At 44.6% G+C, this 25,920-nt stretch overlaps 1 protein-coding gene across 2 annotated transcripts in view; it reads right to left on the bottom strand.

The window, feature by feature from the left end:
• Positions 1–25,920, bottom strand: part of plekhm3 (pleckstrin homology domain containing, family M, member 3) — a 94,937-nt gene that overhangs the window by 14,553 nt on the left and 54,464 nt on the right. For both annotated transcript variants that reach the window (XR_010963472.1, XM_067988079.1), the window contains exons 5-6: positions 22,958–23,151; positions 14,270–14,333 (exon numbers count right to left, since the gene is read on the bottom strand). Coding sequence is in view for 1 of the 2 variants with exons in the window: in XM_067988079.1 (XP_067844180.1) it covers positions 14,270–14,333; positions 22,958–23,151 (258 nt within the window). In the remaining variant the exon portion in view is untranslated. The remainder of the gene's footprint in view (positions 1–14,269; positions 14,334–22,957; positions 23,152–25,920) is intronic.

Here is a 25,920-nt window from a genome sequence, read left to right as displayed (position 1 = left end):
GGTGACGCCTCAATTTAAAATTCTCATCCTTGTGTTCAAATCCCTCTACAGCCTCGCCCCTCCCTATCTCTGTACCTCCTCCAGCCCTACAACCCTCCAAGAACAATGCATTCCTCCAATTCTGGCCTCTTGTACATCCCCGATTTCCATCGTTCCACCATTGGCAGCCGTGCCTTCAGCTGTTTAGGCCCTAAGCTCTGGAATTCCTTCCCCAAACCTCTCCACCTCTCTAGGGACGTACGAACAGGAGTAGACTATTCTGCCCATTGAGCCATTCAATTAGATCATGGCTGATATGTATCTTAACGCCATCTAGCCGCCTTGGTTCCATAACATTTAATACCCTTACCTATCAATCTCAGTTTTGACATTTTCAGTTGACCCTGAGCCTCAACAGCTTTTTGGGGGGAAATAAAAAAAGTGTTCCAGATTTCCACTACCCTTTTTGTGTGAAGAAATACTTTCTGACATCACCCCTGAACAGCCTAGCTCTAATTTTATTATGCCCCCTTGTTCTGGACTCTCCCGCTAGAGGAAATAGTTTCTCTCTATTTACCCTATCAAACCCTTTAATCATCTTAAACACCTCAATTAGATCACCCCTTAATCTGCTATATTCAAGGGAATACAAGCCTAGTCTATGCAACCTGATCACATATTTTAACCCTTTTAGCCCAGGAATCATTCTGGTGAATCTGCGCTGCACCGCCTCCAAGGCCAATATGTCCTTTCTGAGGTACAATGCCCAGAACTGAACACAGTACGCTAAATGGGATCTAACCAGAGCTTTGTACAGCTGTAACATAACTTCCACCCCTTTGTATTCCAGCCCCCTTGAGATAAAGGCCAACATTCCAATAGCCTTTTTAATTATTTTTTGTACCCCAAGTACAGATCCCTGGGGAACACCACTCGTCACAACCTGCCAATTTGAGTACATCCCTGCTCTCGGTCTCCTACCTCCTAACTAATTCCCTATCCAAGCCAATAAGTTGTCTCGAATTCCATGCGCTTTCATTTTTGTTAACAGTCTCTTATGTGGAATCTTATCGAATGCCTTCTGGAAGCCCATATAAATAACATCCATAGACACTCCCTTATCTACCATGTTAGTTACTTGCTCAAAAAATTCAACTGGGTTTGTTAAGACATGACTTACCTTTCACAAATCCATGCTGGCTCTATCTGATCAGCTCATATTTGTCCAAATATTCAGTCACGCTGTTCCTAATAACAGATTTTAGTAATGACCTCTGTCTGATTTTCAGCATTTTGAATGACCTCTCTCTCCTCCTTTAGGTCGCTCCTTAATGCCTATCTCTTTGACCAAGCGTTTGGTCACCTGTCCTAATATCCCCTTATGTGGCTTGGCATCAAATTTTGTTTGATAACGTTCCTGTGAAGCCCCTTTAGAATATTTTACTATGTTAAAGGCATTATATCAATGCTAGCTGTTGTTGTTGCAATGACAAAGCTTCTTTTTTTAAAAACCAATTTCTTCTCTCCTCTTCTGCTCTCCTGAAGACATTACTCATTGGGGTACAGTTTCTCTGGCGTTGGCAGTCTCCTACTGCCACATGCAAGTGGCAGTAGGAGACTGCCAACGCCAAGAGCCTAGACATCGAGTGCTGGCACGCCATCCAACTGTGGAGAGTATCACAGCGGTGCCGGATCCCGTCCTCCCCCGGGAAATCCACCCCGAGAGCGAGAACTCTGCCTCATTTGTCCTTCCTTGACCCTGGGACACTGGAAGCCCTGGCTCAAATCGGCTAACTCAGCAGAGACCGGGCCTTGAAGAAAAAGACTGTCATTCACGTTTTGAGACTGCAAATAGGAATTTCAGCGCAGCCTCTCCCTGGTGGCATTTTGCAAAATTAGGAAGTCGCAGTGTACTAGTTCCTTAGCTTGGCAAAAGGTGTTAGCCGTGGCTCAGTCGGTAGTGCTCTCGCCTCAGTCAGAAGGTTGTGGGTTCGAGTCCCAGATCAGAGACTTAAGCGCAAAATTGCTGACACTTCCAGCGCAGTGCTGAGGGAGTGCTGCACTGTCGGAGGTGCCGTCTTTCGGATGAGACATCAAACGGAGGCCTCGTCTGCCCTCTCAGGTGGATGTAAAAGGTTGCATGGCACTATTACGAAGAAGAGCAGGGGAGTTCTCCCCAATGTCCTGACCAATATTTATCCCTCAACCAACATCACAAAAACATTAGGTCATTATCACATTGCTATCTGTGGGACTTTGCTGTGTGCAAATTGGCTGCTATGTTTCCTACATTACAGCAGTGACTACAGTTCAAAAAAAAAAGAACTTCATTAACTGTAAAGCACTTTGGGAGGTCCTGAGATCGTCAAAGGCGCTATATAAATGCAAGTCTTTCTTTCTTTATTGCATTACCATTCACAGCAGGAGTGTATTAAAGAAGTCTTTCTTTATTCTGTCTCTGCAACCTCCTCCAGCTCCATTTCTACAGTTCGGGGTTTCTCCCAATAATTTTAACTTGTGCTTACAGCAGATCGGCAGATTCCCTAAGCAGTCCAAGTCTCCTACAAATTGAAACATGCACTCTTCTATAGGCCATGAATGAGACAATTATCTTTTAACCACAGTATATTGTATCAAAGACGACGTGGGCTGCCCACCATGTTCTCCTGCCTCCTCCAAAAGACAATAAATACCATACTGTTAGTCCTTTACACTCAGGCTAAAACAAATTCAGATTTATTTCATAGAAACTTACAGCACAAAAGGAGGCCCATCATGCCTGTGCCAGCTCTTTGAAAGAGCTATCCAATTAGTCGCACTCCCCTGTTCTTTCTCTATAGCCCTGCGAGTTTTTCTTTTTCAAGTATTTATCCAATTCCCTTTTGAAAGTTACTATCGAATCTGCTTCCACCACCCTTTCAAGCAATGTATTCCAGATGATAACAACTCGCTGCATAAATTTGGTTCTTGAGCCAATTATCTTAAATTGGTGTCTTCTGGTTACCGACCCTTCTGGGTTCAGGTAGGGGTAAATTTATAAATCTAAAGAGAAAAGTCAAGGCCATAGAGCAGTGTAGCGATATGGGTAAAGATAAGCAGAGTGTGTCAGGAAGTGACAGAGTTTAACGGTAATTGTGCATCAGTGAATAAGGTCAAATCAGGGAAAAATAGTAAAAAGTTAAAATTAACAGCGCTTTATCTGAATGCATGAAGCATTCATAACAGGTAGATAAATTAATGGCACAAAGAGATAAATGGGTTTGATCTAGTAGCCATTACTGAAACGTGGTTGCGAGGTGACCAAGGTTGGGAACTAAATATTCCAGGGTACTTGACTTTTTGACAAGACAGGCAAAATGGAAAAGGAGTTAGGGGGAGTAGGCCTGATAATAAAGGATGAGATAAAGACAGTAGTGAGAAAAGATCTTGACTCGGAAGATCAGGAAGTAGAATCAGTATGGGTGGAGATAAGAAATAACAAGGGGCAGAAAACATTGGCGGGGGTAGTTTTTAGGCCCCCTAATAGTAGTTATGCTGTTGGACAGAGTATTAATCAAGAAATAAGAGGACCTTGTAACAAAGGTAATATAATAATCGTGGGGGACTTTAATCTTCATATGGACTGGGCAAATCAAATTGGCAAAAGTAGTTTGGAGGATGAGTTCATGGAATGCATTCAAGACAGTTTCCTAGATCTTGTCTTGTGTAATGAGATAGGGTTAATTAGTAATCTCATAGTAAGGGATCCTCTGAGGAAGAGTGATCATAATATGATAGAATTTCACATTGAGTTCGAGAGTGACATACTTAAGTCCGAAACTAGAGTCTTAAACTTAAACAAAGCCAATTACATGGATATGAGGGATGAGTTGGCTAAGGTTGTTTGGGAAATTAGATTAAAAGATATGACGGTAGATAAGCAATGGCAAATATTTAAAGAAATATTTCATAGTTCTCAGCGAATATATATTCCATTGAGGAATAAAAACTCCACGGGAAAAGTGATCCATCCGTGGCTAACTAAAGAAGTTAAAGATAGTATTACGTTAAAAGAAGAGGCTTAATATGTTGCCAAAAAGAGTAGTAAGCCTGAGGATTGGGAGAGTTTTAGAAACCAGCAAAGGATGACCAAAAAATTGATAAGGAAGGAAAAAATAGAATATGAGAGTAAACCAGTATGACACATAAAAACAGATTGTAAGAGCTTCTACAAGTATTTTAAAAGAATGAGAGTAGCAAAAGTAAACGTGGGTCCCTTAGAGGCTGAGACAGGAGAAATTATAAATGGGGAATAACGAAATGGCAGAGACATTAAACAAATATTTTGTATCCATCTTCACAATAAAAGACAAAAAACATACCAGAAATAGTGAAGAACCAAGGGTCTAATGAGAGTGAGGAACTTAAAGTTATTAATATTAGTAAAGAAAAAGTACTGGAGGAATTAATGGGACTAAAAGCTGACAAATCCCCTGGACCCGATGGCCTACATCCTAGGACTCTAAAAGAGGTGGCTGCAGAGATAGTGGATGCATTGGTTGTGATCTTCCAGAATTCCCTAGATTCTAGAACGGTCCCAGTGGATTGGAAGGTAGCAAATGTGACACCACTATTCAAAAAAAGGAGGGAGTTAAAAGTCCTTTTTTTTGAACTGTAGTCACTGCTGTAATGTAGGAAACACAGCAGCCAATTTGCACACAGCAGAGTCCCACAAATAGTAATGTGATAATGACCTAATGTTTTTAGTAGTGTTGGTTGAGGGATAAATATTGGCTAGGACATTGGAGAGAACTCCACTGCTCTTCTTCGTAATAGTGCCATGGGATCTTATACATCCACCTGAGAGGGCAGACGGGGCCTCAGTTTGATGTCTCATCCAAAAGACAGCACCTCCGACAGTGCAGCACTCCCTCAGCACTGCGCTGGGAGCGTCAGCAATTTTGCGCTCAAGTCTCTGGTCTGATGCACAATTACCGTTAAACTCTGTCACTTCCTGACACACTCTGCTTATCTTTACCCAGATCGCTACACTGCTCCATGGCCTTGACTTTTCTCTTTAGATTTATAAATTTACCCCTACCTGAACCCAGAAGGGTCGGTAACCAGAAGACACAGATTTAAGATAATTGGCTCAAGAACCAAATTTATGCAGCGAGTTATCATCATCTGGAATACATTGCTTGAAAGGGTGGTGGAAGCAGATTCGATAGTAACTTTCAAAAGGGAATTGGATAAATACTTGAAAAAGAAAAACTCGCAGGGCTATAGAGAAAGAACAGGGGAGTGCGACTAATTGGATAGCTCTTTCAAAGAGCTGGCACAGGCACGATGGGCCTCCTTTTGTGCTGTAAGATTCTATGAAATAAATCTGAATATTAGTTTTAGCCTGAGTGTAAAGGACTAACAGTATGGTATTTATTGGAAGAGGGAGAGGAAACTACAGGTCAGTTAGCCTGACATCAGTAGTCAGGAAATGGGAACGAGGCACTTAGAAAATCATTATGATTAGGCAGAGTCAATATGTTTTTATGAAAGGGAAGTCATGTTTGTCAAATCTATTAGAGTTTTTTTTTTTGAGGATGTAACCAGCAGGGTAGATAAAGGGGGATCAGTGGGTATAAAATATTTGGATTTTCAAAAGGCATTCGATAAAGGTGCTACACAAAAGGTTGTTACACAAGATAAGTGCTCATGAGGTTGGGGGTAATATATTAGCATGGATAGAGGATTGGTTAAAGGACAGGAAACAGAGAGTAGGAATAAATGGGTCATTTTCAGGTTGGCAGGCTGTAACTAGTGGGGTGCCGTAAGGATCAGTGCTTGGGCCTCAGCTATTTACAATCTATATTAATGACTTAGATGAAGGGACAGAGTGTAATGTATCCAAATTTGCTGACGATACAAAGCTAAGTGGGAAAGTAAGCTGTGAGGAGGATACAAAGAGAGTCTATAAAGGGATATAGACAGGTTAAGTGAGTGGGGAAGAAGATGGCAGATGGGGTATAATGTGAGGAAATGTGAGGTTATTCACTTTAGTAGGAAGAATAGAAAATCAGAATATTTTTTAAATGGTGAGAAACTATTAAATGTTAGTGTTCAGAGGGATTTGGGTGTCCTTGTACACAAAACACAAAGTTAACATGCAGGTACAGCAAGCAATTAGGAAGGCAAATGGTACGTTGGCCTTTATTGCAAGGGGGTTGGAGTACAAGAGTAAGGAAGTCTTGCTTCAATTGTACAGGGCTTTGGTGAGTCCACACTTGGAGTACTGTGTACAGTTTTGGTCTCCTTACCTAGAAAAGGATATACTTGCCTTAGAGGCGGTGCAATGAAGGTTCACTAGATTGATTCCTGGGATGAGAGGGTTGTCCTATGAGGAGAGATTGAGTAGAATGGGCCTCTCTGGAGTTTAGAAGAATGAGAGGTGATCTCATTGAAACATAGAAGATTCGTAGGAGGCTTGACAGGGTAGAGGCTGAAAGGCTGTTTCTCCTGGCTGGAAAGTCTAGAACTAGGGGGCATAGTCTCAGGATAAGGGGACGGCCATTTAGGACTGAGATGAGGAGGAATTTCTTCACTCAGAGGGCTGTGAATCTTTGGAATTCTACCCCAGAGGGCTGTGGCTGCTCAGTGGTTGAGTATATTCAAGAATGAGATCGATAGATTTTTGGACTCTAAGGGAATCAAGGAATTTGGGGATCAGGCGGGAAAGTGCAGTTGAGGTTGAAGATCAGCCATGATTTCACTGAATGGCAGAGCAGGCTCAGGAGGCCAAATGGCCTACTGCTGTTCCTATTTCTTATGTTCTTCTATAGCACTTTTAACGTAGTAAAATATCCCAAGGGGCTTCATAGGAGCATTATCAGACTAAATTTGATACTGAGCCACCTAAGTGTCCAAAAGCTTGGTCAAAGAGGTAGGTTTTAAGGAACATTTTACAGAAGGAGAAAGAGGTAGAGTGCTTAGGGCCTAGGCAGTTGAAGGCACAGCCACTAATGGGGGAGGGGGTGTTTGAAGGAAATCGGGGATATGCGAGAGGCCAGAGTTGGAGGAATGCATAGGTCTCGGGAGGGTTGTAGGGCTGGAGAAGGTTACAGAGATAGGGAGGGTCGAGGCCATGGAAGGATTGAATGTTGCTCGGCTAACATTCAACACTTTCAGGGGAGATGGGGAGGAACAGAGGAACATGGAAAAACGTAAAAAAAAGAAATCCTTAATTATAACTTTGGATATACAGTACATCCCGTCTATATAGTTGCAAAAATATCCAGTTACCCGAGCATTTAAAATGTCACTGACTGCACCCAGTTGAGGGATATGCTGAACGGGGGGAAAATTAACCAGGGCACTGCTTTCAACAGCCGCTTGTTACAACATGGGCACGGAGTACTGCAGAACATTCTAGATGCTATCAACTTACCTCAGAATGCTGATTATTTTCCTGGTGATCACCAACACTAGTTTTTGTCATTTTTTTTTTCCCTCTATAAAATTCCTGTCGGGTCACATCTGGTTTTCTGTGTCACTTCATTCCCAGAACGAAACACTGGAGGTAAAACGTTAGTGGAATCTTTTCTTGGTGAAAGGATTGGAAAACCCATTAATCGCCGTTTCTGAGGTTAATGCTTCCCAACGTCATCTTTGGACCAGCACACAAAAAAATAACCGCAGGGGGTTTCGAAAGTAGGTTTTTGCAACACCCATGGAAAAAAGCTTTTCTCCGCAGTTTGACACGTTGGCGGAGCTGTGTAGAGAGGTGTTAACTCGTCCACAGTGGCTCGAGGAGTTACATGCCCCCTTCCCTCAGCACAGTATGTCCTCAGTGTTGTCGACACAGATTTTTAGTCCAGGCATGGTAGCCTAAGCAACATTTCCCTGGCCCTCATGATAAACTTTTGCTGCAAATGGTAATGCAATAAAAAAAAGGCTTGCATTTATCTAGCACCTTTCACGACCTCAGGACGTCCAAAAGCGCTTTTCAGCCAAGGAAGTACTTTTGAAGTGTAGTCACTGTTGTAATGCAGGAAATGCGGCAGCCAATTTCCGCACAAGGTCCCACAAACAGTAATTTGATAATGACCAGATAATCTGTTTTAGTGGTGTTGGTTGAGGGACAAATATTGGCCAGGACACCGGGGAGAACTCCCCTGCTCTTCATATAGTGCCCTGGGATCTTTTACATCCATCTGAGGGAGCAGACGGGGCCTCGGTTTAACATCTCATCTCAAAGTCGGCACCTCCAACACTGCAGCACTGCACTGGAATGTCAGCCTGGATTATGTGTTCAAGTCTCTGGAGTGGGGCTTGAACCCACAACCTTCTGACTCAGAGGTGAGAATGCTACCCACTGAGCCACAGCCAACAAGGGGGGGGTGCCAATGGAACTGCCCACCTTCATATAAGGCAGAGAAAATCAAGGAGCAGGAAAAAACTCAGGAGCTTCAACATGAAGCGTGGAAAGCCAACAGCTTGACTGTTAGAGGTATCCTGAAGGTGAGACTCCATTTGCAAAAGGCGACACATTGGCCAGGCTCCCACTTCAATTAATTATTGTAAAATCTAAACAGTCTGCTTGTCCCCTCAAGTGATTAATGGCAAATTCAGTAAATTAATGAGGAAAAAAGTGGACTCCTGCCTCTCGCTGGGTTTTATTAATTGGTTAGCAGCATAGTTGAATCCTGATGAAAGTGCAATCGACGAGCCAAGAAATGTTACGCTTCAGCAAGGATCCCTATAAACTGTATTATGTCAAATAAAAACAGGTAATTTGCAAAATTTTGTAACAAGGTCTATTTGAATAAATAATGAGAGAGACCAGAATAGTCCCAGGTTCAGTCCCCTGCCTCTACTGCGGAAGTGGCAAGGACACGACAGTTGACCGTTCGATGCCAGGGTTAGCGGGGAGAAATAAAAGCAGTCAGGATTCCCGCTCCAGATTGCTTTAAAGAGAGAGCCCCTGATGGAACAGCACGTGGGGACAGGACTGGGATTGGCTGTGATGTCCTTCATAATTGAATAAACCCATCTCTTTGACCAAAGTTTTAACATTTCCTTCTCTGTCTCTGCGACCATTTTTTTTGACCGCACCTCTGAAGTACCTACGGACGTTTTACGACGTTAAAAGCGCTAAATAAATGCAAGTTGTTGTTGGTGAATAGCTTGCCAACACTCACCGTCAAACACAATTAGCAGCCACTTGAGGGAGGATACCAAAAGGAAATCGCTGCCTGCAGAACCAAACCCCAATAAAGAGTCAAGGCCTTCAGGGGAAGCGGTGAAATTTGGCCTGGAAAACATTTTTTTTTTACTTATTATTACACACTTGGAGAACCAACAATCTTTTTCTGCTGGGCATCTGATGCGGGTGGAAACCGAGCATCGTGTCTCCAAATCAACCTACCGAGAAATCTATACCGACCCGTTTGCCCAATATGGAGTGCGAGAGCGCTACCACTGAGACACCAGTGATGTGCAGTGCAAAAGGCCGAGAGGAATGTGTGATGATTCCGAGGGATCGTTCTCACAGGTGCACGGAGGCTGCTCTTTTGCAACAGGAACAAAAGACTCAAGTTTAAATGTAAAGCTGCTTTTATACTGCATGAAACCCATTGCACAATAGTCGCACCCACTCCTGATACATTGCACAGCTGCCTGCAAACCAAGAGTAATCTCGCTGGGATTCATTTAAGTTTTTATCAGGTCTTCCAGCCCAAACCTTAGCAAATCCAGGCAAGTTTACTTTCCAGTTGTAGCTAGCTGCGTTGAGATCCATGTGTCATCAACCAAGATCACTAGTACAGGTCTTAGCACAGTATAAAAGCAGCTTTATATTCTGGCCTCTTGCACATCCCTGATTTCCTTCACTCCACCATTGGCGGCCGTGCCTTCAGCTGTCTAGGCCCTAAATTCTGGAACCCCTCTCTACTCCTCTCCGCCTCTCTCTCCTCCTTTAAGGCAATCCTTAAAACCTACCTCTTTGATCAAGCTTTTGGTCACCTATCCTAATATCTCCATATGTGGCTCGTTGTCAATTGTTGTTATTCATTTTACCCGAGCACGTAATGCTCGTGAAGCGCCTTGGGGCATTTTACTATGTTAAAGGCGCTGTATAAATACAAGCTGTTGTTGTTAAAAGCCCCTTTAAATTTGTTTACTAGATTTGCATGTAATTAGAACCTCCCCTCCACTCTGAACGGTAACCCCACCCCCTCTGTTTGGTGGAATTACTGTTATGTAGATTATGTTCAGATGGGATTAGTAGAGATGATTTTGCTGAAGCAAATTGCTGGGACAGAAAGTAAGCAATGATAAACTTCAGGCATGTTCATCTTAGGTTAATTTTGAAATTCTAGTAACTGAACCGTGAGAATTTTTAGGAGTGGAGAATGATCTTTAGCTCTCTGTTCAGTGAGACATTCCTATTCAAAGTCTGTTAAGATTTTTCCTTTTCCAAAAAAAGTGGTGGGGGGAGGGGCAGTCAACTTTAAATGACTGTAAACTTCACCAAGGAGGAGTGGATCAGACAGAATAAAAGGGACACAAGAATATCGGAAGTCTGAGAAACAGGGCACCAGAACACTTCATTTATATATAAATTTAAAAAGGGGGCTTGGGCAGTACTACTGGCTTCTCTGATAAGAATTGCATTCGTAGAATTTCATGAAACGTACAGCACAGAAACAGGCCATTCGGCCCAATGCCGGTGTTTATGCTCCACACGAGCTTCTCCCTCCCTATCAGCAGAGCCTTCTATTCCTTTCCCCCTCATGAACTTATCTAGCTTCCCCATAAATGCATCTATGCTATTCACCTCAACTACTCCATGTGGTAGCGAGCTCCACATTCTAACCACTCTCTGGGTAAAGAAGTTTCTCCTGAATTCCCTATTAGATTTATTAGTGACTATCTTATATTTACGGTTCCTAGTTCTGGACTCCCCACAAGTAGAAACATTTTCTCTACGTCTACCCAATCAAACCCTTTCATAATTTTAAAGACCTCTATCAGGTCACTCCTCAGCCTTCTATATTCTAGAGAAAAGAGCCCCAGCCTGCTCAATCTTTCCTGATGGATATAACCTCACAGTTCAGGTATCGTCCTTGTAAATCTTTTATGCACCTTCTCCAGTGCCTCTATATCCTTTTTATAATATGGATTAATGTACTGTACTGATTTAGCGGACTAGTTACAGCAGTAATCAGCTCCCAGCTCCCACCCCCCCACCTCATTCCCCATTAATCTGTTATCACGGCCTCTCCTGCGTGTGATACAGCCATCCTTTCAGCTCAAAGCTGACTAGGTCTGCAGAACGCTTTGGGGAGCCAGCGACGGGTAAACTGAATAACAACAATTGTTCCAGGGGCCTGTCAAGCGTCGTTTTTCTGCCTGTTGAGTTTGAATTGCTGTAATTAGTTATCTTGCCTTGCGAAGAAAGTCTTGAATAGAGGATAATGAAGTTACAGGGAAGGGGGGGGGAGGGGCGGGGGAAAGAGAGGGGAGAGAGGGGACCCCTCCCGTGAGAGGCGTGCTTGTACAACCTCTGGCGCTGAGCAGCTTCCATGGCTGGCTGGAGGTTCGGCCATGCATGCTGAGGCAAACCGTTGATTTTCAGAAGCAGGATGATCATGCAGCTTGACAGCCCACAGCTTCCCATGTAGCACTTCACTTGCTGTGATCTGGTAAGACAATGAACATCCCAATTTACCTTCAAGTACAGCACGCTAGACCCTGCTCTCCACAGCACTGTCCTGGGAAGGAGCACAAAAAAAACACGGTGTCGTGAGAGATCTGCGATACTGAAGCCTATTAATTAGGGCAGCCTCCAAACATATCATCTTGTACCACATTCCATTTGTACTGGTCAGTGATTTTCTCAGACTTACTTTCATTTTCTAAAAGTGCAGGATGTTTTAAATTGAAAACAACCATTTACCTTCAACAACAACTTGCATTTATACAGCGCCTTTAACGTAGTAAAACGTCCCAAGGCACTTCACAGGAACGCAATCGAACAAAATTTGACACCGAACCACAGAGATATTAGGACAGATGACCAAAAGCTTGGTCAAAGAGGTAAATTTTAAGGAGCGACTTAAAGGAGGAGAGTGAGGTACGGAGACAGAAAGGTTTAAGGAGGAAATACCACAACTTAGGGCCTAGGCAGCTGAAGGCATGGCCACCTGTGGTGGAGCGATGAAAATCGGGGATGCGCAAGAGGCCTGAATTGGAGGAGCGCAGAGATCTCGGTGGGTTGTAGGGCTCTACTGAAAATCACATGGTAACAAACAATTTTCTCTTTTTTTTGGTTGGCTACATATCCGACACACCATGATTGTCAACCAAGCCACTAAGAAATCCACACAGTTAGAGTATCCGTTTGTCCGATATGGAGTGCACACTCCCAGCAGGGATACATCCCACAAGCAGCAACGAGATACATGACCAGATAATCTGTTTTGGTGGTATTGGGTGAGGGATAAATCAGTGTCATGGGATCATTTATGTCCACCGTAGCAGGTAGACGGGGCTTCAGTTTAACGTCTCATCCGAAAGACAGCACCTCTGACAGTGCAGCACTGGAGTATCAGCCTAGATTATGTGCTCAGGTCTCTGGATTGGTTTGTTGGAGACTGCTGTTTGAGGGAGGAGCCAAGCCATGCAGCTCAAATGCAAACAATTGAGATTCCAGAAGTCTGTTCAGGTAGATGTCAAAGATCCCATGACACTTTTCAAAGAGGAGCAGAAAGCTCTGCCAACATCCCTCCTTTAACTAACTGAACAAAATATAGATCAACTGGTCATTCATCTCACTCCTGTTTGTGGGATGTAGCTGGTACAGATATAGCAGCCATATTTCCCTACATAACTGTCGCTGCAATTCATGTGAAGCCCCATGAAGTGTTTTGACAAATAAGCACAACTATTATTATACTCACTTACAATTAAAAAAATGGACTCACTGTTAAGATCAGGCCTTCTTGATTTAGGAAGGAAGGGAAGAAAGAAGGGAAAGAGAAGAACAAAGGGAAGAAAGAACGGAAGGAAAGGAAGGAAAGAAGGAATACCGCCTTTCACGACCTCAGGACGTCCCAAAGTGCTTTACAGCCAATTAAGTACTTCTGAAGTGTAGTTACTGCTGTAATGTAGGAAAACTCAGCCAAGGGTGCAACAATTGGCCTCAATGCCCCTGATTAGGGAGGACAAAATCAGCTAAGAGTTGCCACTGTCCAATGAGCCCAGTTGGAAGAAGCACAGCTTTAGGTGGTGACCAGATCATGCTCGGCCTTCGCGACCCCGTGTGGTCGAATAATCTGCTAACACTCGTGGGCAAAGCTTGCACACACTGATAATTGACAGTGGTGTAGGATCCCAACAAAAAAAAAAATCAACACCTTCAGGAGGTAGGAAAATGGGCAGAAAAAAAAAGCTCAAGGCAGTAGTCTTTTTTAAAAAAAAGAAAGAATTGCTCTGGCTTCCTTTTTAATTGCACAGGTTGTTCAGGCAGGATCTGGGTATTAAATCACAAAAAAGCTTGGTTATTTTAGTTACAGTGAACAGCTCCATTCAATGCAACTCGCTGCTCTGGGGACTGCATGTGCCACTTTCTATGTCCACAGGCTGATTTGATCTGTTGACTCGATTCAGGTCACACTAAACTGAAATCTACCGGGACAACTGAGAAACAGGTTTGAGCTTGTTTGCCAAATAAACGATCTGACAATCTGAATAGAACAGGACAGGACAGCCCAAAGGGTTCTGATAAGCTGCTCCGTGCCTGCGATATAACACTTCCATCTGATTAAAGTCACTTACTCTAACTGCAGTGCCAATATATAGGCTTTCTGTTGTCATTAACTGGCTTTCTCATCAATAATGTGGCGAAGTGCCAGTGACAAACCCCCCCCCCACCCCGGCCACAGACGATGTTAACCCTTCAGTGCCTGTTTGCACTGTACGTGCAAATCTCTTGCGCATCCCCGATTTCCTTTGTCCCACCATTGGCGGCCGTACCTTCAGCCGTCTAGGCCCTAAGCTCTGGAATTCATTCCCTAAACCCTCTGGAATTCCCTCCCTAAACTGATGCATTAACATCAGAAACGAGCAGCTGATTTTAACCTACCCAAGCGGAGAGCAGGAGAGCGGAGGCAAATTGCACTTTACTCCTGGCTGAGAATGGCTAACACAGCAGAAACGGGGGATTGGACCCGGAACAATCTAGTCTGGATGGGATTATTTTTTAAACAGGTGCTGTGCCGAGGAAGTTAAGGTGAATGGTCGCCATGTTACATACCTGTTGAAGGTCAGCTAATGAGTATAAGTGCACGTGCTGCAGAATGTATTCTCTGGGAAAAATCCTACAGAGAGGAAAAACAAAAATTCAAGTGTTAGAAAGCTTTTCTTTGCTCACATCACTAAATTGCAAAGCTAAATATGAATCTCTGATCCATCAACTTAAAAAGCAAGCATTGCCATTGGGAATCTTCGGCATTACAAAGCACTGTTAGGAAATTCAATATCCTTCTGTTTAGTCGACCTAGCAGTTGTTCCTACTTCCCACTTCCCCCCCCCTCAGCCCCTGAAAGCAGTGAAGCCTGTTGGAATACAGTATTATGGGAACCAGCAGCTGTCCGGTACTTCATCAAGTGGTTATTCTTCACATGGGAACCTCGACAGCAAGTGGCAGCTGGCTATTCGACAATGGAGGGCAGCACGTCACAGCCCTATCGCTTTGTTACCTAATGGCCGTACATGTGAATTTTCCAGCGTGAACCCTGGACGATTTTTTTTTCCCCCTTGCATAGCCTGAGGACACTGAGGCCAATTGAAGTGTTCCAAAAGTAAAGTAAGAACTCGCATTTATATTCGACCTTTCACGGCCTCAGGACGTCCCAAAGCACTTTACAGTAATTAAAGTACTTTTGAAGTGTAGTCGTTCTTGTAATGTAGGAAACGCAGCAACCAATTTGCACACAGAAAGGTCCCACAAACAGCAATGAGATAAAGACTAGATAATCTGTTTCAGTGACGTTGGTTGAGGAATAAATATTGGCCAGGACACCAGGGAGAACTCCCCTACTCTTCTTTAAAACAGTACCATCGGAACTTTTACATCCACTTGAGAGGGCAGACGAGGCCTTGGATTAACGTCTCATCAGAAAGACAGCACCTCCGACAGTGCAGCGCTCCCTCAGTACTGCAATGGAGTTCAGCCTAGCTTTTTCAAAGTCCTGGAGTGGGACATGAACTCACAATCTTCTGACTCAGAGGCAAGAGTGCTACTAACGGCTGACAACAGTGAGTGTTGGGGGCTATTCACAATAGGAATGAGCCTACTAGCAGGATTTGCTGGATGGGAATCAGGAGTGGGAACTTCAGGTGGTGAATACTAAAGCTAATAACAGCACCCTCACTGAGTACAGCAACCTTCATAATCTGCATGACGCAGTATTATGTTATTTGGCACATCAAGCAGCTTGGTCTTGTATTTCAAACCTTTCATGGAGGACTCAGCGCTTCATCTGTAATTAGCATTTCCCTTTAAAGGCACATTACACTGAAGGAGTGCTAACAGTTGGTGCTCCAGCCAATGACAGCAGTCTCCGTATCTGTGGAGCCTTGATGGTATGAAGAGACCCACCTTTCCAATGATGCCATGAGTTTCTGTTGGGTCTCTCCACTTGCAATTAAACCCGATTCTCTCCCTTTTGGCAACAGGAATCGCGGAACTGTAGGCCTCCAAAAGGGCTTGATCATGAATGGTAGCATCAGCTAAAGTAAGCAGGGGAGACTGGTCTTGTATCTCTGAGTACCGCTCTCCTGGGAGCCCTTATAAAAATATAAAAGTACCATACATCTGAACACCCCCATGGACAGCATAAAGAAGTAAAACTGCCCTCAAATTTGGGATTAATTGGCTATAATTAGACAGCCTTAGTTCGACAGCACCTCCTAAACCTGTGAACTCCACCACCTCATCCACCATCCCAACTTGGACATCCATGGCCGTTCCTTCATAGTCACTGGGTCAAAATCCTGGAACTCCCGACTTAACAGCACTGTGGGAGCTACTTCACCACATGGATTGCAGCGGTACAAGATGACACACCACCATCTTCCAAGGGCAAAAGGGGGTGGGCAATAAATGCCGGCCTTGCTGGTGATGCCCATATTCCAAGAACGAATGAATTAAAAAAAGTGAAATGTGGGTATTGGACAACGAACCTGCTCATAAATGTTGGAGCTGGGGAGTTGAGAGGTCAGCACATTTTACTGAAGCTGAGTTTACTTATGCATTGTATACATTCCCCATACTAAAGTCGACCTGGGATGGCCATGATATTATACAGAATATAATAGATAAATGCAAATAGCACATTGAACATCTCAAAGAAAAAGTAATTCACTTTGTGAAGCACTTTAAGTACAGTGACCGTTGTTAAGTGACAGCCGTGGCTCAGTTGGTAGCACTCTCACCTCTGAGTCAGCAGGTTGTAGGTTCGAGTCCCAATCCAGAGACTTGAGCACGTAATCCAGACCGACACTCCAGTGCAGTACTGAAGGAGGGCTGCACTGTCGGAAGTGCCGTCAAACAGAGGCCTCTTCTGCTCTCTCAGGTGGACGTAAAAGATCTTATGGCACTATTCGAAGAGCAGGGGAGTTCTCCCCGGTGTCCTGGCCAATATTTATCCCTCAAACATCATCACTAAAAAACAGATTATCTGGTCATTATCACATTGCTGTTTGTGGAACCTTGCTGCGCACAAATTGGCTGCCACATTTCCTACATGACAACAGTGACTGCACTGCAAAATTACTTAATTGGTTGTGAAGCGCTTTGGCACGTCCTGAGGTCGTGAAAGGCGCTATATAAATGCAAGTCTTTCTTCCTTGTGTGGGTGAATGCAGCAGCCATTATGCACCTGCACTGTGCCATGACAGTAATGAAATGATCAATTAATCTGTTCTTTTATTTAGTCATGTCGGTTGAGGGAGAAATGTTAGCTAGGATAATGCAGAGCTCCCTGCTTTTCTCAGGATAGCACCAAGGATCTTCAGCATCCGTTGGAACAGGCAGATGGGCTGCAGTTTAACATCTCATCTGAAGGACAGACACTGACAGTTGTGGGCAGTGCACTCATTGCTTGCTGTACCTAACAACTTCACTGCACTTCAAAGTAATTGATTGCACGTGAAATGCTTCAAGACATTTCTGAGAGATGTGAGAAGGTGATGGTCTCGGCACCTTATCACATGCAAGTTTCAGCATGTTGGTAGCACCTGAGTTGGACATTCGTGGGTTCAAGTCCTGCTTCAGCACTTGAGCACATAATCCAGACGGACACTCTAGTGTTGTATCAAGCGAGTGCTGCATTGTTGGAGGTGCTGTGCTTTCAATGAGCTGTTAAGCAGAGGTCCCATCTCCCTGTCCAGAGCGATGGCACTTCTTCTTCCCCCAAGAGCAGGAAGTTCTCCCGGTGTCCTGGCAACTATTCCTCTCTTGGCCATCACCACCAAAAAATTGGATGAATTGGTCATCCATCTCATCTGCTGTTTATGGGACCTTGCTGTGCACAAATTGACTGTTGCGTTTAACCACGTAACAACAGTGACTGCACTTCAAAAGTAATTCATTGCTTGTGAAGTGCTTTGGGATGTCGTGAGGATGTGATAAGCTACTATTTAAAGGCAACTTTTTTCTTCTTTCGTTTAGTCTCTCTTTTAAGAAAACACACACACAGTACTCGCAGTAAATACCTTTTCACCATTTAGTCACTATGGATTTAACAAAAATGCAGCTCTTTAACGACTATGTCAACCCTTTCTACTGCAGAACAGTCAGACACTGTGCAGCTGCATACTCTCCACAAGGCATCCACTTCCTTTCAATTACCATGGAAACACCAATAAAAGGGGTCGTGGAATGAGAGGTTAATTGAATTTCATGTAAAATCTGTTACTAATTCGGATGTCAAAAGCTTTGCCTTGTCTGTTTCTACCGAAGATGAAGTAGGAAGTGCTTTGAGTTGGCGCGACCTTGTAAAATATTACAAAGATTTCCTGACTCAAGGCTTTCATTGGAATAATGAAAGGTGCGAAGGTCATCAACATTACAAATTTTTTTTTCAATCGCACGTAACAGTATTGTCAAAATATACTTATGTCTCTTCTAGAATCATTGTAATTCCAATCTAATTCTGAAGGGGAAACATTAGCAGGGCTCTGGGGAAAGAGTGGGGGAGTGGAACTAATTGCAAAGCTCTTTCAAAGAGACAGCAGAGGCAAAATGGGCCGAATGGCCTCCTTCCGTGCAGTATACGTCTTTGCAATAGAGGTGTGTGTGTGTGTGTGTGTGTGTGTGTGTGTGTGTGTGTACGCGCACACACACACACTGCAACACAGGATTATAACTATACATATCCCTCTAACACAGGACTCTGTCCACACGTCTCACACTTTTTACACAGGACTCTGAGCATACATCACTCGCTCTGTAACAGAGGACTCTGCCCACACGGCTCTCTCCCTCTTACACAGGACTCTGACATGTCACTTGACATCAAAGCAGCATTTGACCAAGTTTGGCAGCAAGGAGCCCTAGTAAAATTGAAGTCAATGGGAATCAGAGCAAAACTCTCCAGTGGCTGGAGTCATACCTAGCATAAAGGAAGATGGTAGTGGCTGTTGGAGGCCAATCATCTCAGCCCCAGGACATAGCTGCAGGAGTTCCTCAGGGCAGTATCCTAGGCCCAACCACCTTTAGCCGCTTCATCAATGACCTTCCTTTCATCATAAGGTCAGAAATGGGGATGTTCGCTGATGATTGCACAGTGTTCAGTTCCATTCGCAACCCCTTGCATGCAGCAAGACCTGGACAACATCCAGGCTTGGGCTCATAAGTGGCAAGTAACATTTGCGCTAGACAAGTGCCAGGCAATGGCCATCTCCAACGAGAGAGTCTAACCACCTCCCCTTGACATTCAACGGCATTACCATCACTGAATCCCCCACCATCAACATCCTGGAGGTCACCATTGACCAGAAACTTAACTGGACCAGCCACATAAAATACTGTGGCTACAAGAGCAGGTCGGAGGCTCAGAGGCTGGGTATTCTGTGGCGAGTGAATCACCTCCTGACTCCACAAAGCCTTTCCACCATCTACAAGGCACAAGTCAGGAGTGTGATGGAATACTCCCCACTTGCCTGGATGAGTGCAGCTCCAACAACAGTCAAGAAGCTCGACACCATCCAGGACAAAGCAGCTTGACTGGCAACTCATCCACCACCCTAAACATTCACTCCCTTCACCACCGGCGCACAGTGGCTGCAGTGTGTACCATCCACAGGATGCACTGCAGCAACTCGCCAAGGCTTCTTCAACAGCACCTCCCAAACCCGTGACCTCTACCACCTAGAAGAATAAGGGCAGCAGGCACATGGGAACAACACCACCTGCACGTTCCCCTCCAAATCACACACCATCCTAACTTGGAAATATATCGCCGTTCCTTCATCGTCACTGGGTCAAAATCCTGGAACTCCCTACCTAACAACACTGTGGGAGAACCTTCACCACATGGACTGCAGCAGTTTAAGGCGGCGGCTCACCACCACCTTCTCAAGGGCAATTAGGGACAGGCAATAAATGCTGGCCTTGCCAGCGACGCCCACATCCCATGAACGAATAAAAAAAAACTCTGAATGTACAGCCACTCACCATGTGAAGTATTCATTGGTCTGTATAACTCCCCCATATGATGCACTGCTCAGTCCCTACAGTCCCCCATATGATGCACTAATCAGTGTATACAGCTCTCCCAATGTGCTGCACTGAGTTCAGCTCCCCTGTGTAACAATTTTCGTATCCTAAAAAAACACTTTGTTACTTCGAAGGTTTACCATTAATCTATTTTTTCTTGTATTAAAAAAAACTGCCACGTACATTCCTGCCACACAAAGCCTGCTGCTTACACCCTGCACTGATCTCTGTCCATGGCTACTGATAATCACAGCGCCAGGAACCTATGACGTAGAGAGGAAAAACAACAGTGTGGGCTCTAGCCTTGCAACATCACAATCCAATCCCCTGGTCTGTGTTTATTAAACTAGCCTGAGTCAGAAGGTTGTGGGTTCATGTCCCACTCTAGACACTTGAGCACATAATCCATGCTGACACTCCAGTGCAGTACTGAGGAAGTGCTGCACTGTCGGATGTGCAGACTTTCAGATGAGATGTTAAACAGAGACCTCGTCTGCCCACTCAGATGGACATAAAATATTCCATGACACTATTTTGAAGATGGGCAGAGGAGTTCTCCCCGGTTTCTTAGCCAATATTTATCCCTCAACCAACATTACTAAAACAGATTAGCTGGTCGTTATCACATTGCTGTTTGTGGGATCTTGCTGTGCGCAAATTGGCTGCAGTGTTTCCTATGTTTCAACAGTGATTACACTTCAAAAGTACTTCATTGGCTGTAAAGTGCTTTGGGACGTCCTGAAGTCATGAAAGGCGCTGCATAAATGCAAGTCTTTCTTTTTTTCTTCTAGTGGACTCTGAATGCGAACTGGGGGTGATGTAGGAAATCAGCCAGGTTTCTGCTCCTGATCACTATCCAGTGACCCCTGCAGACACGAGGCAGTACAGGATCGGCTTCATCTATATTTCCTTCCATGCTCGAATAACCTGTCACTATTCACTGTCTGGGCTCACACGTTAAGAATGGTCACTCAATGGAGTTAGTGGAAGGCTGCCCACACAGCAAGAAGTGGAGGGTAGAAAACTGCCCGTAAAAAATAAAGAGACTGGATTGCAGCGGGACATGCAGTTTAGCAATTAGCTGGGTTATTGCAGCGCTACAGTCCTGAATTAGAATAATCAGACTTGTGCTAATGAGGGTCGTCTCCATCAAGGAGCCTGCAGCACCTGAGGTGGAGATGAATCATGCCGACATCTCTTCTTCATCGCTGTGATTACTCTGAACCGTCAGAGCGCTAATTACATTTGCACATCAATGAGTTGCCTCTTGTATCCTGGGTTCCCTTTTCATTACGTTACTGTGATAACCTGCAATCAAATTATTAGCTAGCAATACACAGTAGCTATGTTGTTTTATATTAAGAGGCAGATTATTAAATGCTGGTGATCCAGCTGGCTCAGACTACAGGCATTAATCTGCGGTACAATCTGGCATTCCTAAAACAAATGTGGCTATTGCAACGCATAGGCTACGGGACTACTTGCTTTCTTTCTGCCCTATTTTTCATCCAGAGCTCGTATCCTAACTCGCACCAAGTCCGGTTCACTCATCACCCCTGTGCTCCCTGACCTACATTGGCTCCCGGTCCAGCAACGCATCAGGTATAAAATTCTCATCCTTGTGTTCAAATCCTTCCATGGCCTCAGCTCTGTGTAATCTCCTCCAGCTCTACAACCCTCTGAGAACTCTGCGCTCCTCCAATTCTGGCCTCTTGTGTATCCACAATTTCCTTCGCCCCACCAATGGCAGCCATGCCTTCAGCTGCTTGGCCACAAGCTCTGGAATTCCCTCCTTAAACCTCTCCGCCTCTCTCTCCTCCTTTAAGACACTCTTTAAAACCTGCCGCTTTGGGACGTACTGAGCTCGTGAAAGGCACTTTATAAATACAAGTTCTTTCTTTCCTGATTCTAGTAAGGCTTAATGTATGGGGGCCACTAATAGGGCCGCCTAAGCCATACAGACCAGAAGCTCACAGGTTGAAATCCCAGTCTGTGCCGAGTTAGCTAATCTCTGGCATAGGCAGCAAACGGATGGTACAATCGGCCTTAGTGCCGCTGGACCAGGGAAGTGGAACAGACTCCTGCTGTAAAATGAGCATTTGTATACTTTTACTGAGGAGGGTGTCAGGTTGGGCTATAGCTCTCCCCATCCCCATTCCCCCCACCCACGGTCAAAAGACCTGCTGGCTGTCCACACTCGCATACAGAAGAATGTCACCTGGGCAAGGTGCCAGAGGGCTACTGACAGGCGTGGAACTGCATCCTAGCAAGAGTTAGGGCTTTCAGGACAAGAGGAGAAGAAATCTTGGCGGGTCGGTAGAGGGGAATTTAAGTAATCAGAGTCAATCGCAGGCATTCCTCTTGGGTTCTTAAATTATTTGAAACTTTTCAATCAAAAGAGTTTGACACTACCTTGCAACTGCCCGGGTTTATCTCCTTATCCACTTCTGTCAATCAACATTAGTCATAAAACGGGCTCTGCTGCACCTACAAGTATGGTTGAGCAACAGTGCAGTACAAAGTCTCCCATTATCACCGCAATTAGTCACCCTTCCTGTAATTAAGTAGATGATTGACCAGCAGGTATGTTTGGAACCAAATTAACATGACAACCGTTGTTAAGTGCATGCAGTTCCAAAGCACTTGACTGTAACAATTGATTGCAAGGTCCCAATTCCTCAGACCAGCCCACCAGACAACATTAGACCTTTAACCCTTTCACTGGGCCTGGCTGAAAGGCCGAGAAGGGAGGGGTGGGGGAGGCGTTTCACAAAAGATTTTGGGGTATTTTAAGGCCTATTAATTCCAAATTGGCAGTGTGATATTTTCAGGGTGTGGATTATACTTTTAGATAGTGCAGGGTCATAAGTGAGACATCCTGAGGTCATGAGAGGCGCTATGCAAATGCAAGTCTTTCTTTCTATGATGGATCCTAGGGGTAAGTGTAAGGAAAGACATGCTAGATACAAGTTCTACAATCATGCCTTCAAGTCAGAAGGTTGTGGGTTCAAGTCCCACTCCAGAGACTTGAGCACAGAATCCAGGCTGACACTCCCAGTGCTGTAGTGAAGGAGCGCAGCACTGTCGGAGGTGCCGTTTTTCGGATGAGACTTTAAATCCAGGTTGTGTGTGCCCTCTCAGGTGAACGTAAAAGCTCCCACGGCACTATTAGAAGTAGGGGAGCTCACCTAGACAGAGAGGGAGATTTGGGGACCATACCTTCTGCGCAAATCTTCTGCCACGGAGGCCCTGCAGCTGAACAGGTACGCTCTCAACGATTTGAGCTGCTGGCGCAAGCGGAGGACAGTCGCCAGCGCTTCCACGTGTCCATACAGTTGTGGATTGTCCTGCTGGACATCGATGAGCGGCTCTTCAGAGACATACTCCAGGAACTCTTTCGCTTGTTTTGAAACCTGCAGAGGACACAAAGTTTGAAAAAGTTAATGTACTAGGGAAATAGATATGGAACATAGTGGTTACTTTACTGGGCTAGTAATTTAGATAACATGAGTTCAAATCTCAGCACTGCAGTTTGAGAGTTTGAATTCAGTTTACAAAATCTGATTGTTGCAAAAATCCAACTGGCTCCCTAATAAGGAAATCTGCTGTCCTTACCTGGTCAGGCCCAGTCTCTCACCAACGTGGTTGACTCTTCAACTGCCCCCTGAAGTGGCCTAGCAAGCCACTCAGTTGTATAAAACTGCTTCATCTTCTCAGGGCAATTAGGGATAGGCAATAAATGCCAGCCTTGCCAGCGATGCCCACAACCCAAGAAAGAATTTTTAAAAATGAGACAGCAGAGGTAAAAAGCTTCAGCCAAAATAAACCAATTTATTAATTAAACCAGTTTTTCTTGCCCTCAGATGTAGCTCAGTAGGTAGCACTCACACCTGAGTCAGAGGTCGTGGGTTCGAGCCCCACTGCTGAGACTTGAGCACAAAATCCAGGCTGATACTTTAGTGCAATACTGAGAGAGCGTTACGCTGTAGGAGGAGCGTCTTTCGGATGAGACGTTAAACTGAGGCCCTGTCTGCCCTCTCAGGGAGACGTAAAAAAGTCTATGGAACTATTTCAAAGAAGGGCAGGAGCGTTCTCCCTGGTGTCTTGGCCAATATTTATCTCTCAACCAAAATCACTAAAAAGCAGATTATCTCATTGCTGTTTGTGGGAGCTTCCTGTGCGCAAATTGGCTGCCGTGCTTCCTACGTTACACTTCAAAAAGTACTTCATTGGCTGTGAAGCGCTTTCAGACGTCTTGAAGTCGTGGAAGGTGCTATATAAATAAAGTCTTTCTTTCTCTTTCATAAGCAAATCTTATTTTGAAATCCAACTCTCTCTGATGTATAGCCCAGTAGTGTGCCACAGGGCTCAGTGTTGTTTGTGGTACATATTAATGACTTGGACTTGAATGTAGGGGCCATGATGGCAAATTTGCAGATGACACAAAAATTGGCCGTGTAGTTGATAGTGAAGAGGATAGCTGTAGACTCCAAGAAGACATCAATGGGTTGGTGGAATGGGCGGAAAAGTGGCAAATGGAGTTCAACCCGGTGAAGTGTGAGGTCATGCACTTAGGGAGGGCAAACAGTAAAAGGGAATACGGAGTAAACGGGAATATATTGAGAGGGATAGAGGAAGTGAGAGACCTTGGAGTGCATGTGCACAGGTCTCTGAAGGTGGCAGTACAGGTAGATAAGGTTGTGAAGAAGGCATACGGAATGCTCTCCGTTATTAGCCGAGGTATAGAATACAAAAGCAGGGATATAATGATGGAACTGTATAAAACACTGTTAAGGCCACACTGGAGTAATGTGCGCAGTTCTGGTCACATTACAGGAAGGACGTAATTGCTCTGGAGAGAGTGCAGAGTAGATTTACAAGAATGTTGCCAGGGCTTGAAAATTGCAGCTACAAGGAGAGATTGGATAAGCTGGGGTTGTTTATCTTGGAGCAGAGAAGCCTGAGGGGTGACTTGATTGAGGTGTACAAAATTATGAGGGGCCCAGATAGAGTGGACAGGAAGTACCTGTTTCCCCTAGCAGAGAGTTCAAGAACTAGAGGACATAGATTTAAGCTGATTGGCGGAAGGATTAGAGGGGTCATGAGGAAAAACGTTTTTACCCAGAGGGTGGTGGGTGTATGGAATTCGCTGCCCAAATTGGTGGTAGAGGCAGGGACCCTCAACTCCTGCTAAAAGTACCTGGACCTGCACCTAAAGTGCTGTAAGCTGCAGGGCTACAGACTGGGTGCTGGAAGGTGGGATTAGAATGGGCACCTGGTTGTTCTTCGAGCCGGCGTGGATACGATGGGCCGAATAGCCCCCTTCTGTGCTGTATCTTTTCTATGGTTCTATGGTATACAGGATAAAACTTTTAAGCACTTACTTCCTACTCTCCATTATTTCACTGAAACGCCGACATATACTTAAAAAGCATCCAGCGTTTGTTATAAAGAATGGGAAGACTGCCAACAGAAGTAGATGTTCCAATCCACATTCTCAGAGAATGCAGCACAGTTTTACAACATCACGAGCTGAAGGTGCTGATTTCGATCTTGTTTATCATCTTACGACAATGATCTGCAGCTAAGTAAACTGAATAGCAGGTTCAGGTGATGTTCTCTTAAAGGAGATTTCACAACTCCCCTGATGGTTCAGCAGGTTTAAGAAGCAAGTGAGAGTGAGCCAGCCAGACCAGGAATGTACCATGTTCGATACCTGTGGTCTGTGTCGAGTTGGACGATCTGAGCCAGGGGCAGTGATGAGGGAACTGCAATTGGTCTTAGAGAGGTAAAAATCACTAAGGATTTCCACTTCTGACTGCTATGAACAACAACTTGCATTTATATAGCGCCTTTAACATAGTAAAATGTCCCAAGGTGTTTCACAGAAGCGTTGAGACACTAAATTTGACACCGAGCCACATAAGGGAATATTAGGACAGGTGACCACAAGCTTGGTCAAAGAAGTAGGTTTTAAGGAGCGTCTCAAAGGAGGAGAAGTGGAGAGGTTTAGGAAGGGAATTCTAGAGCTTAGGCAGTTGAAGGCAGGCTGCTGGGTGGAGCGATGGAAATTGACTCATAGTGGAAGTGCATGCCTGTGAGTAGCAGCTTTCCACCTCCAAAATATCACCTGCCTCTTCCCCACCCTTTAACAAAACTCTCGGCCAAGATTTTTATTACAT

This window comes from Heptranchias perlo, chromosome 7, assembly GCF_035084215.1.
Source record: "Heptranchias perlo isolate sHepPer1 chromosome 7, sHepPer1.hap1, whole genome shotgun sequence".
In the NCBI taxonomy this organism is placed as follows: Eukaryota; Metazoa; Chordata; class Chondrichthyes; order Hexanchiformes; family Hexanchidae; genus Heptranchias; species Heptranchias perlo.
The sequence above is the reverse complement of the archived record's forward strand: the minus strand, read 5'-3'. Positions and strand labels throughout refer to the sequence as shown.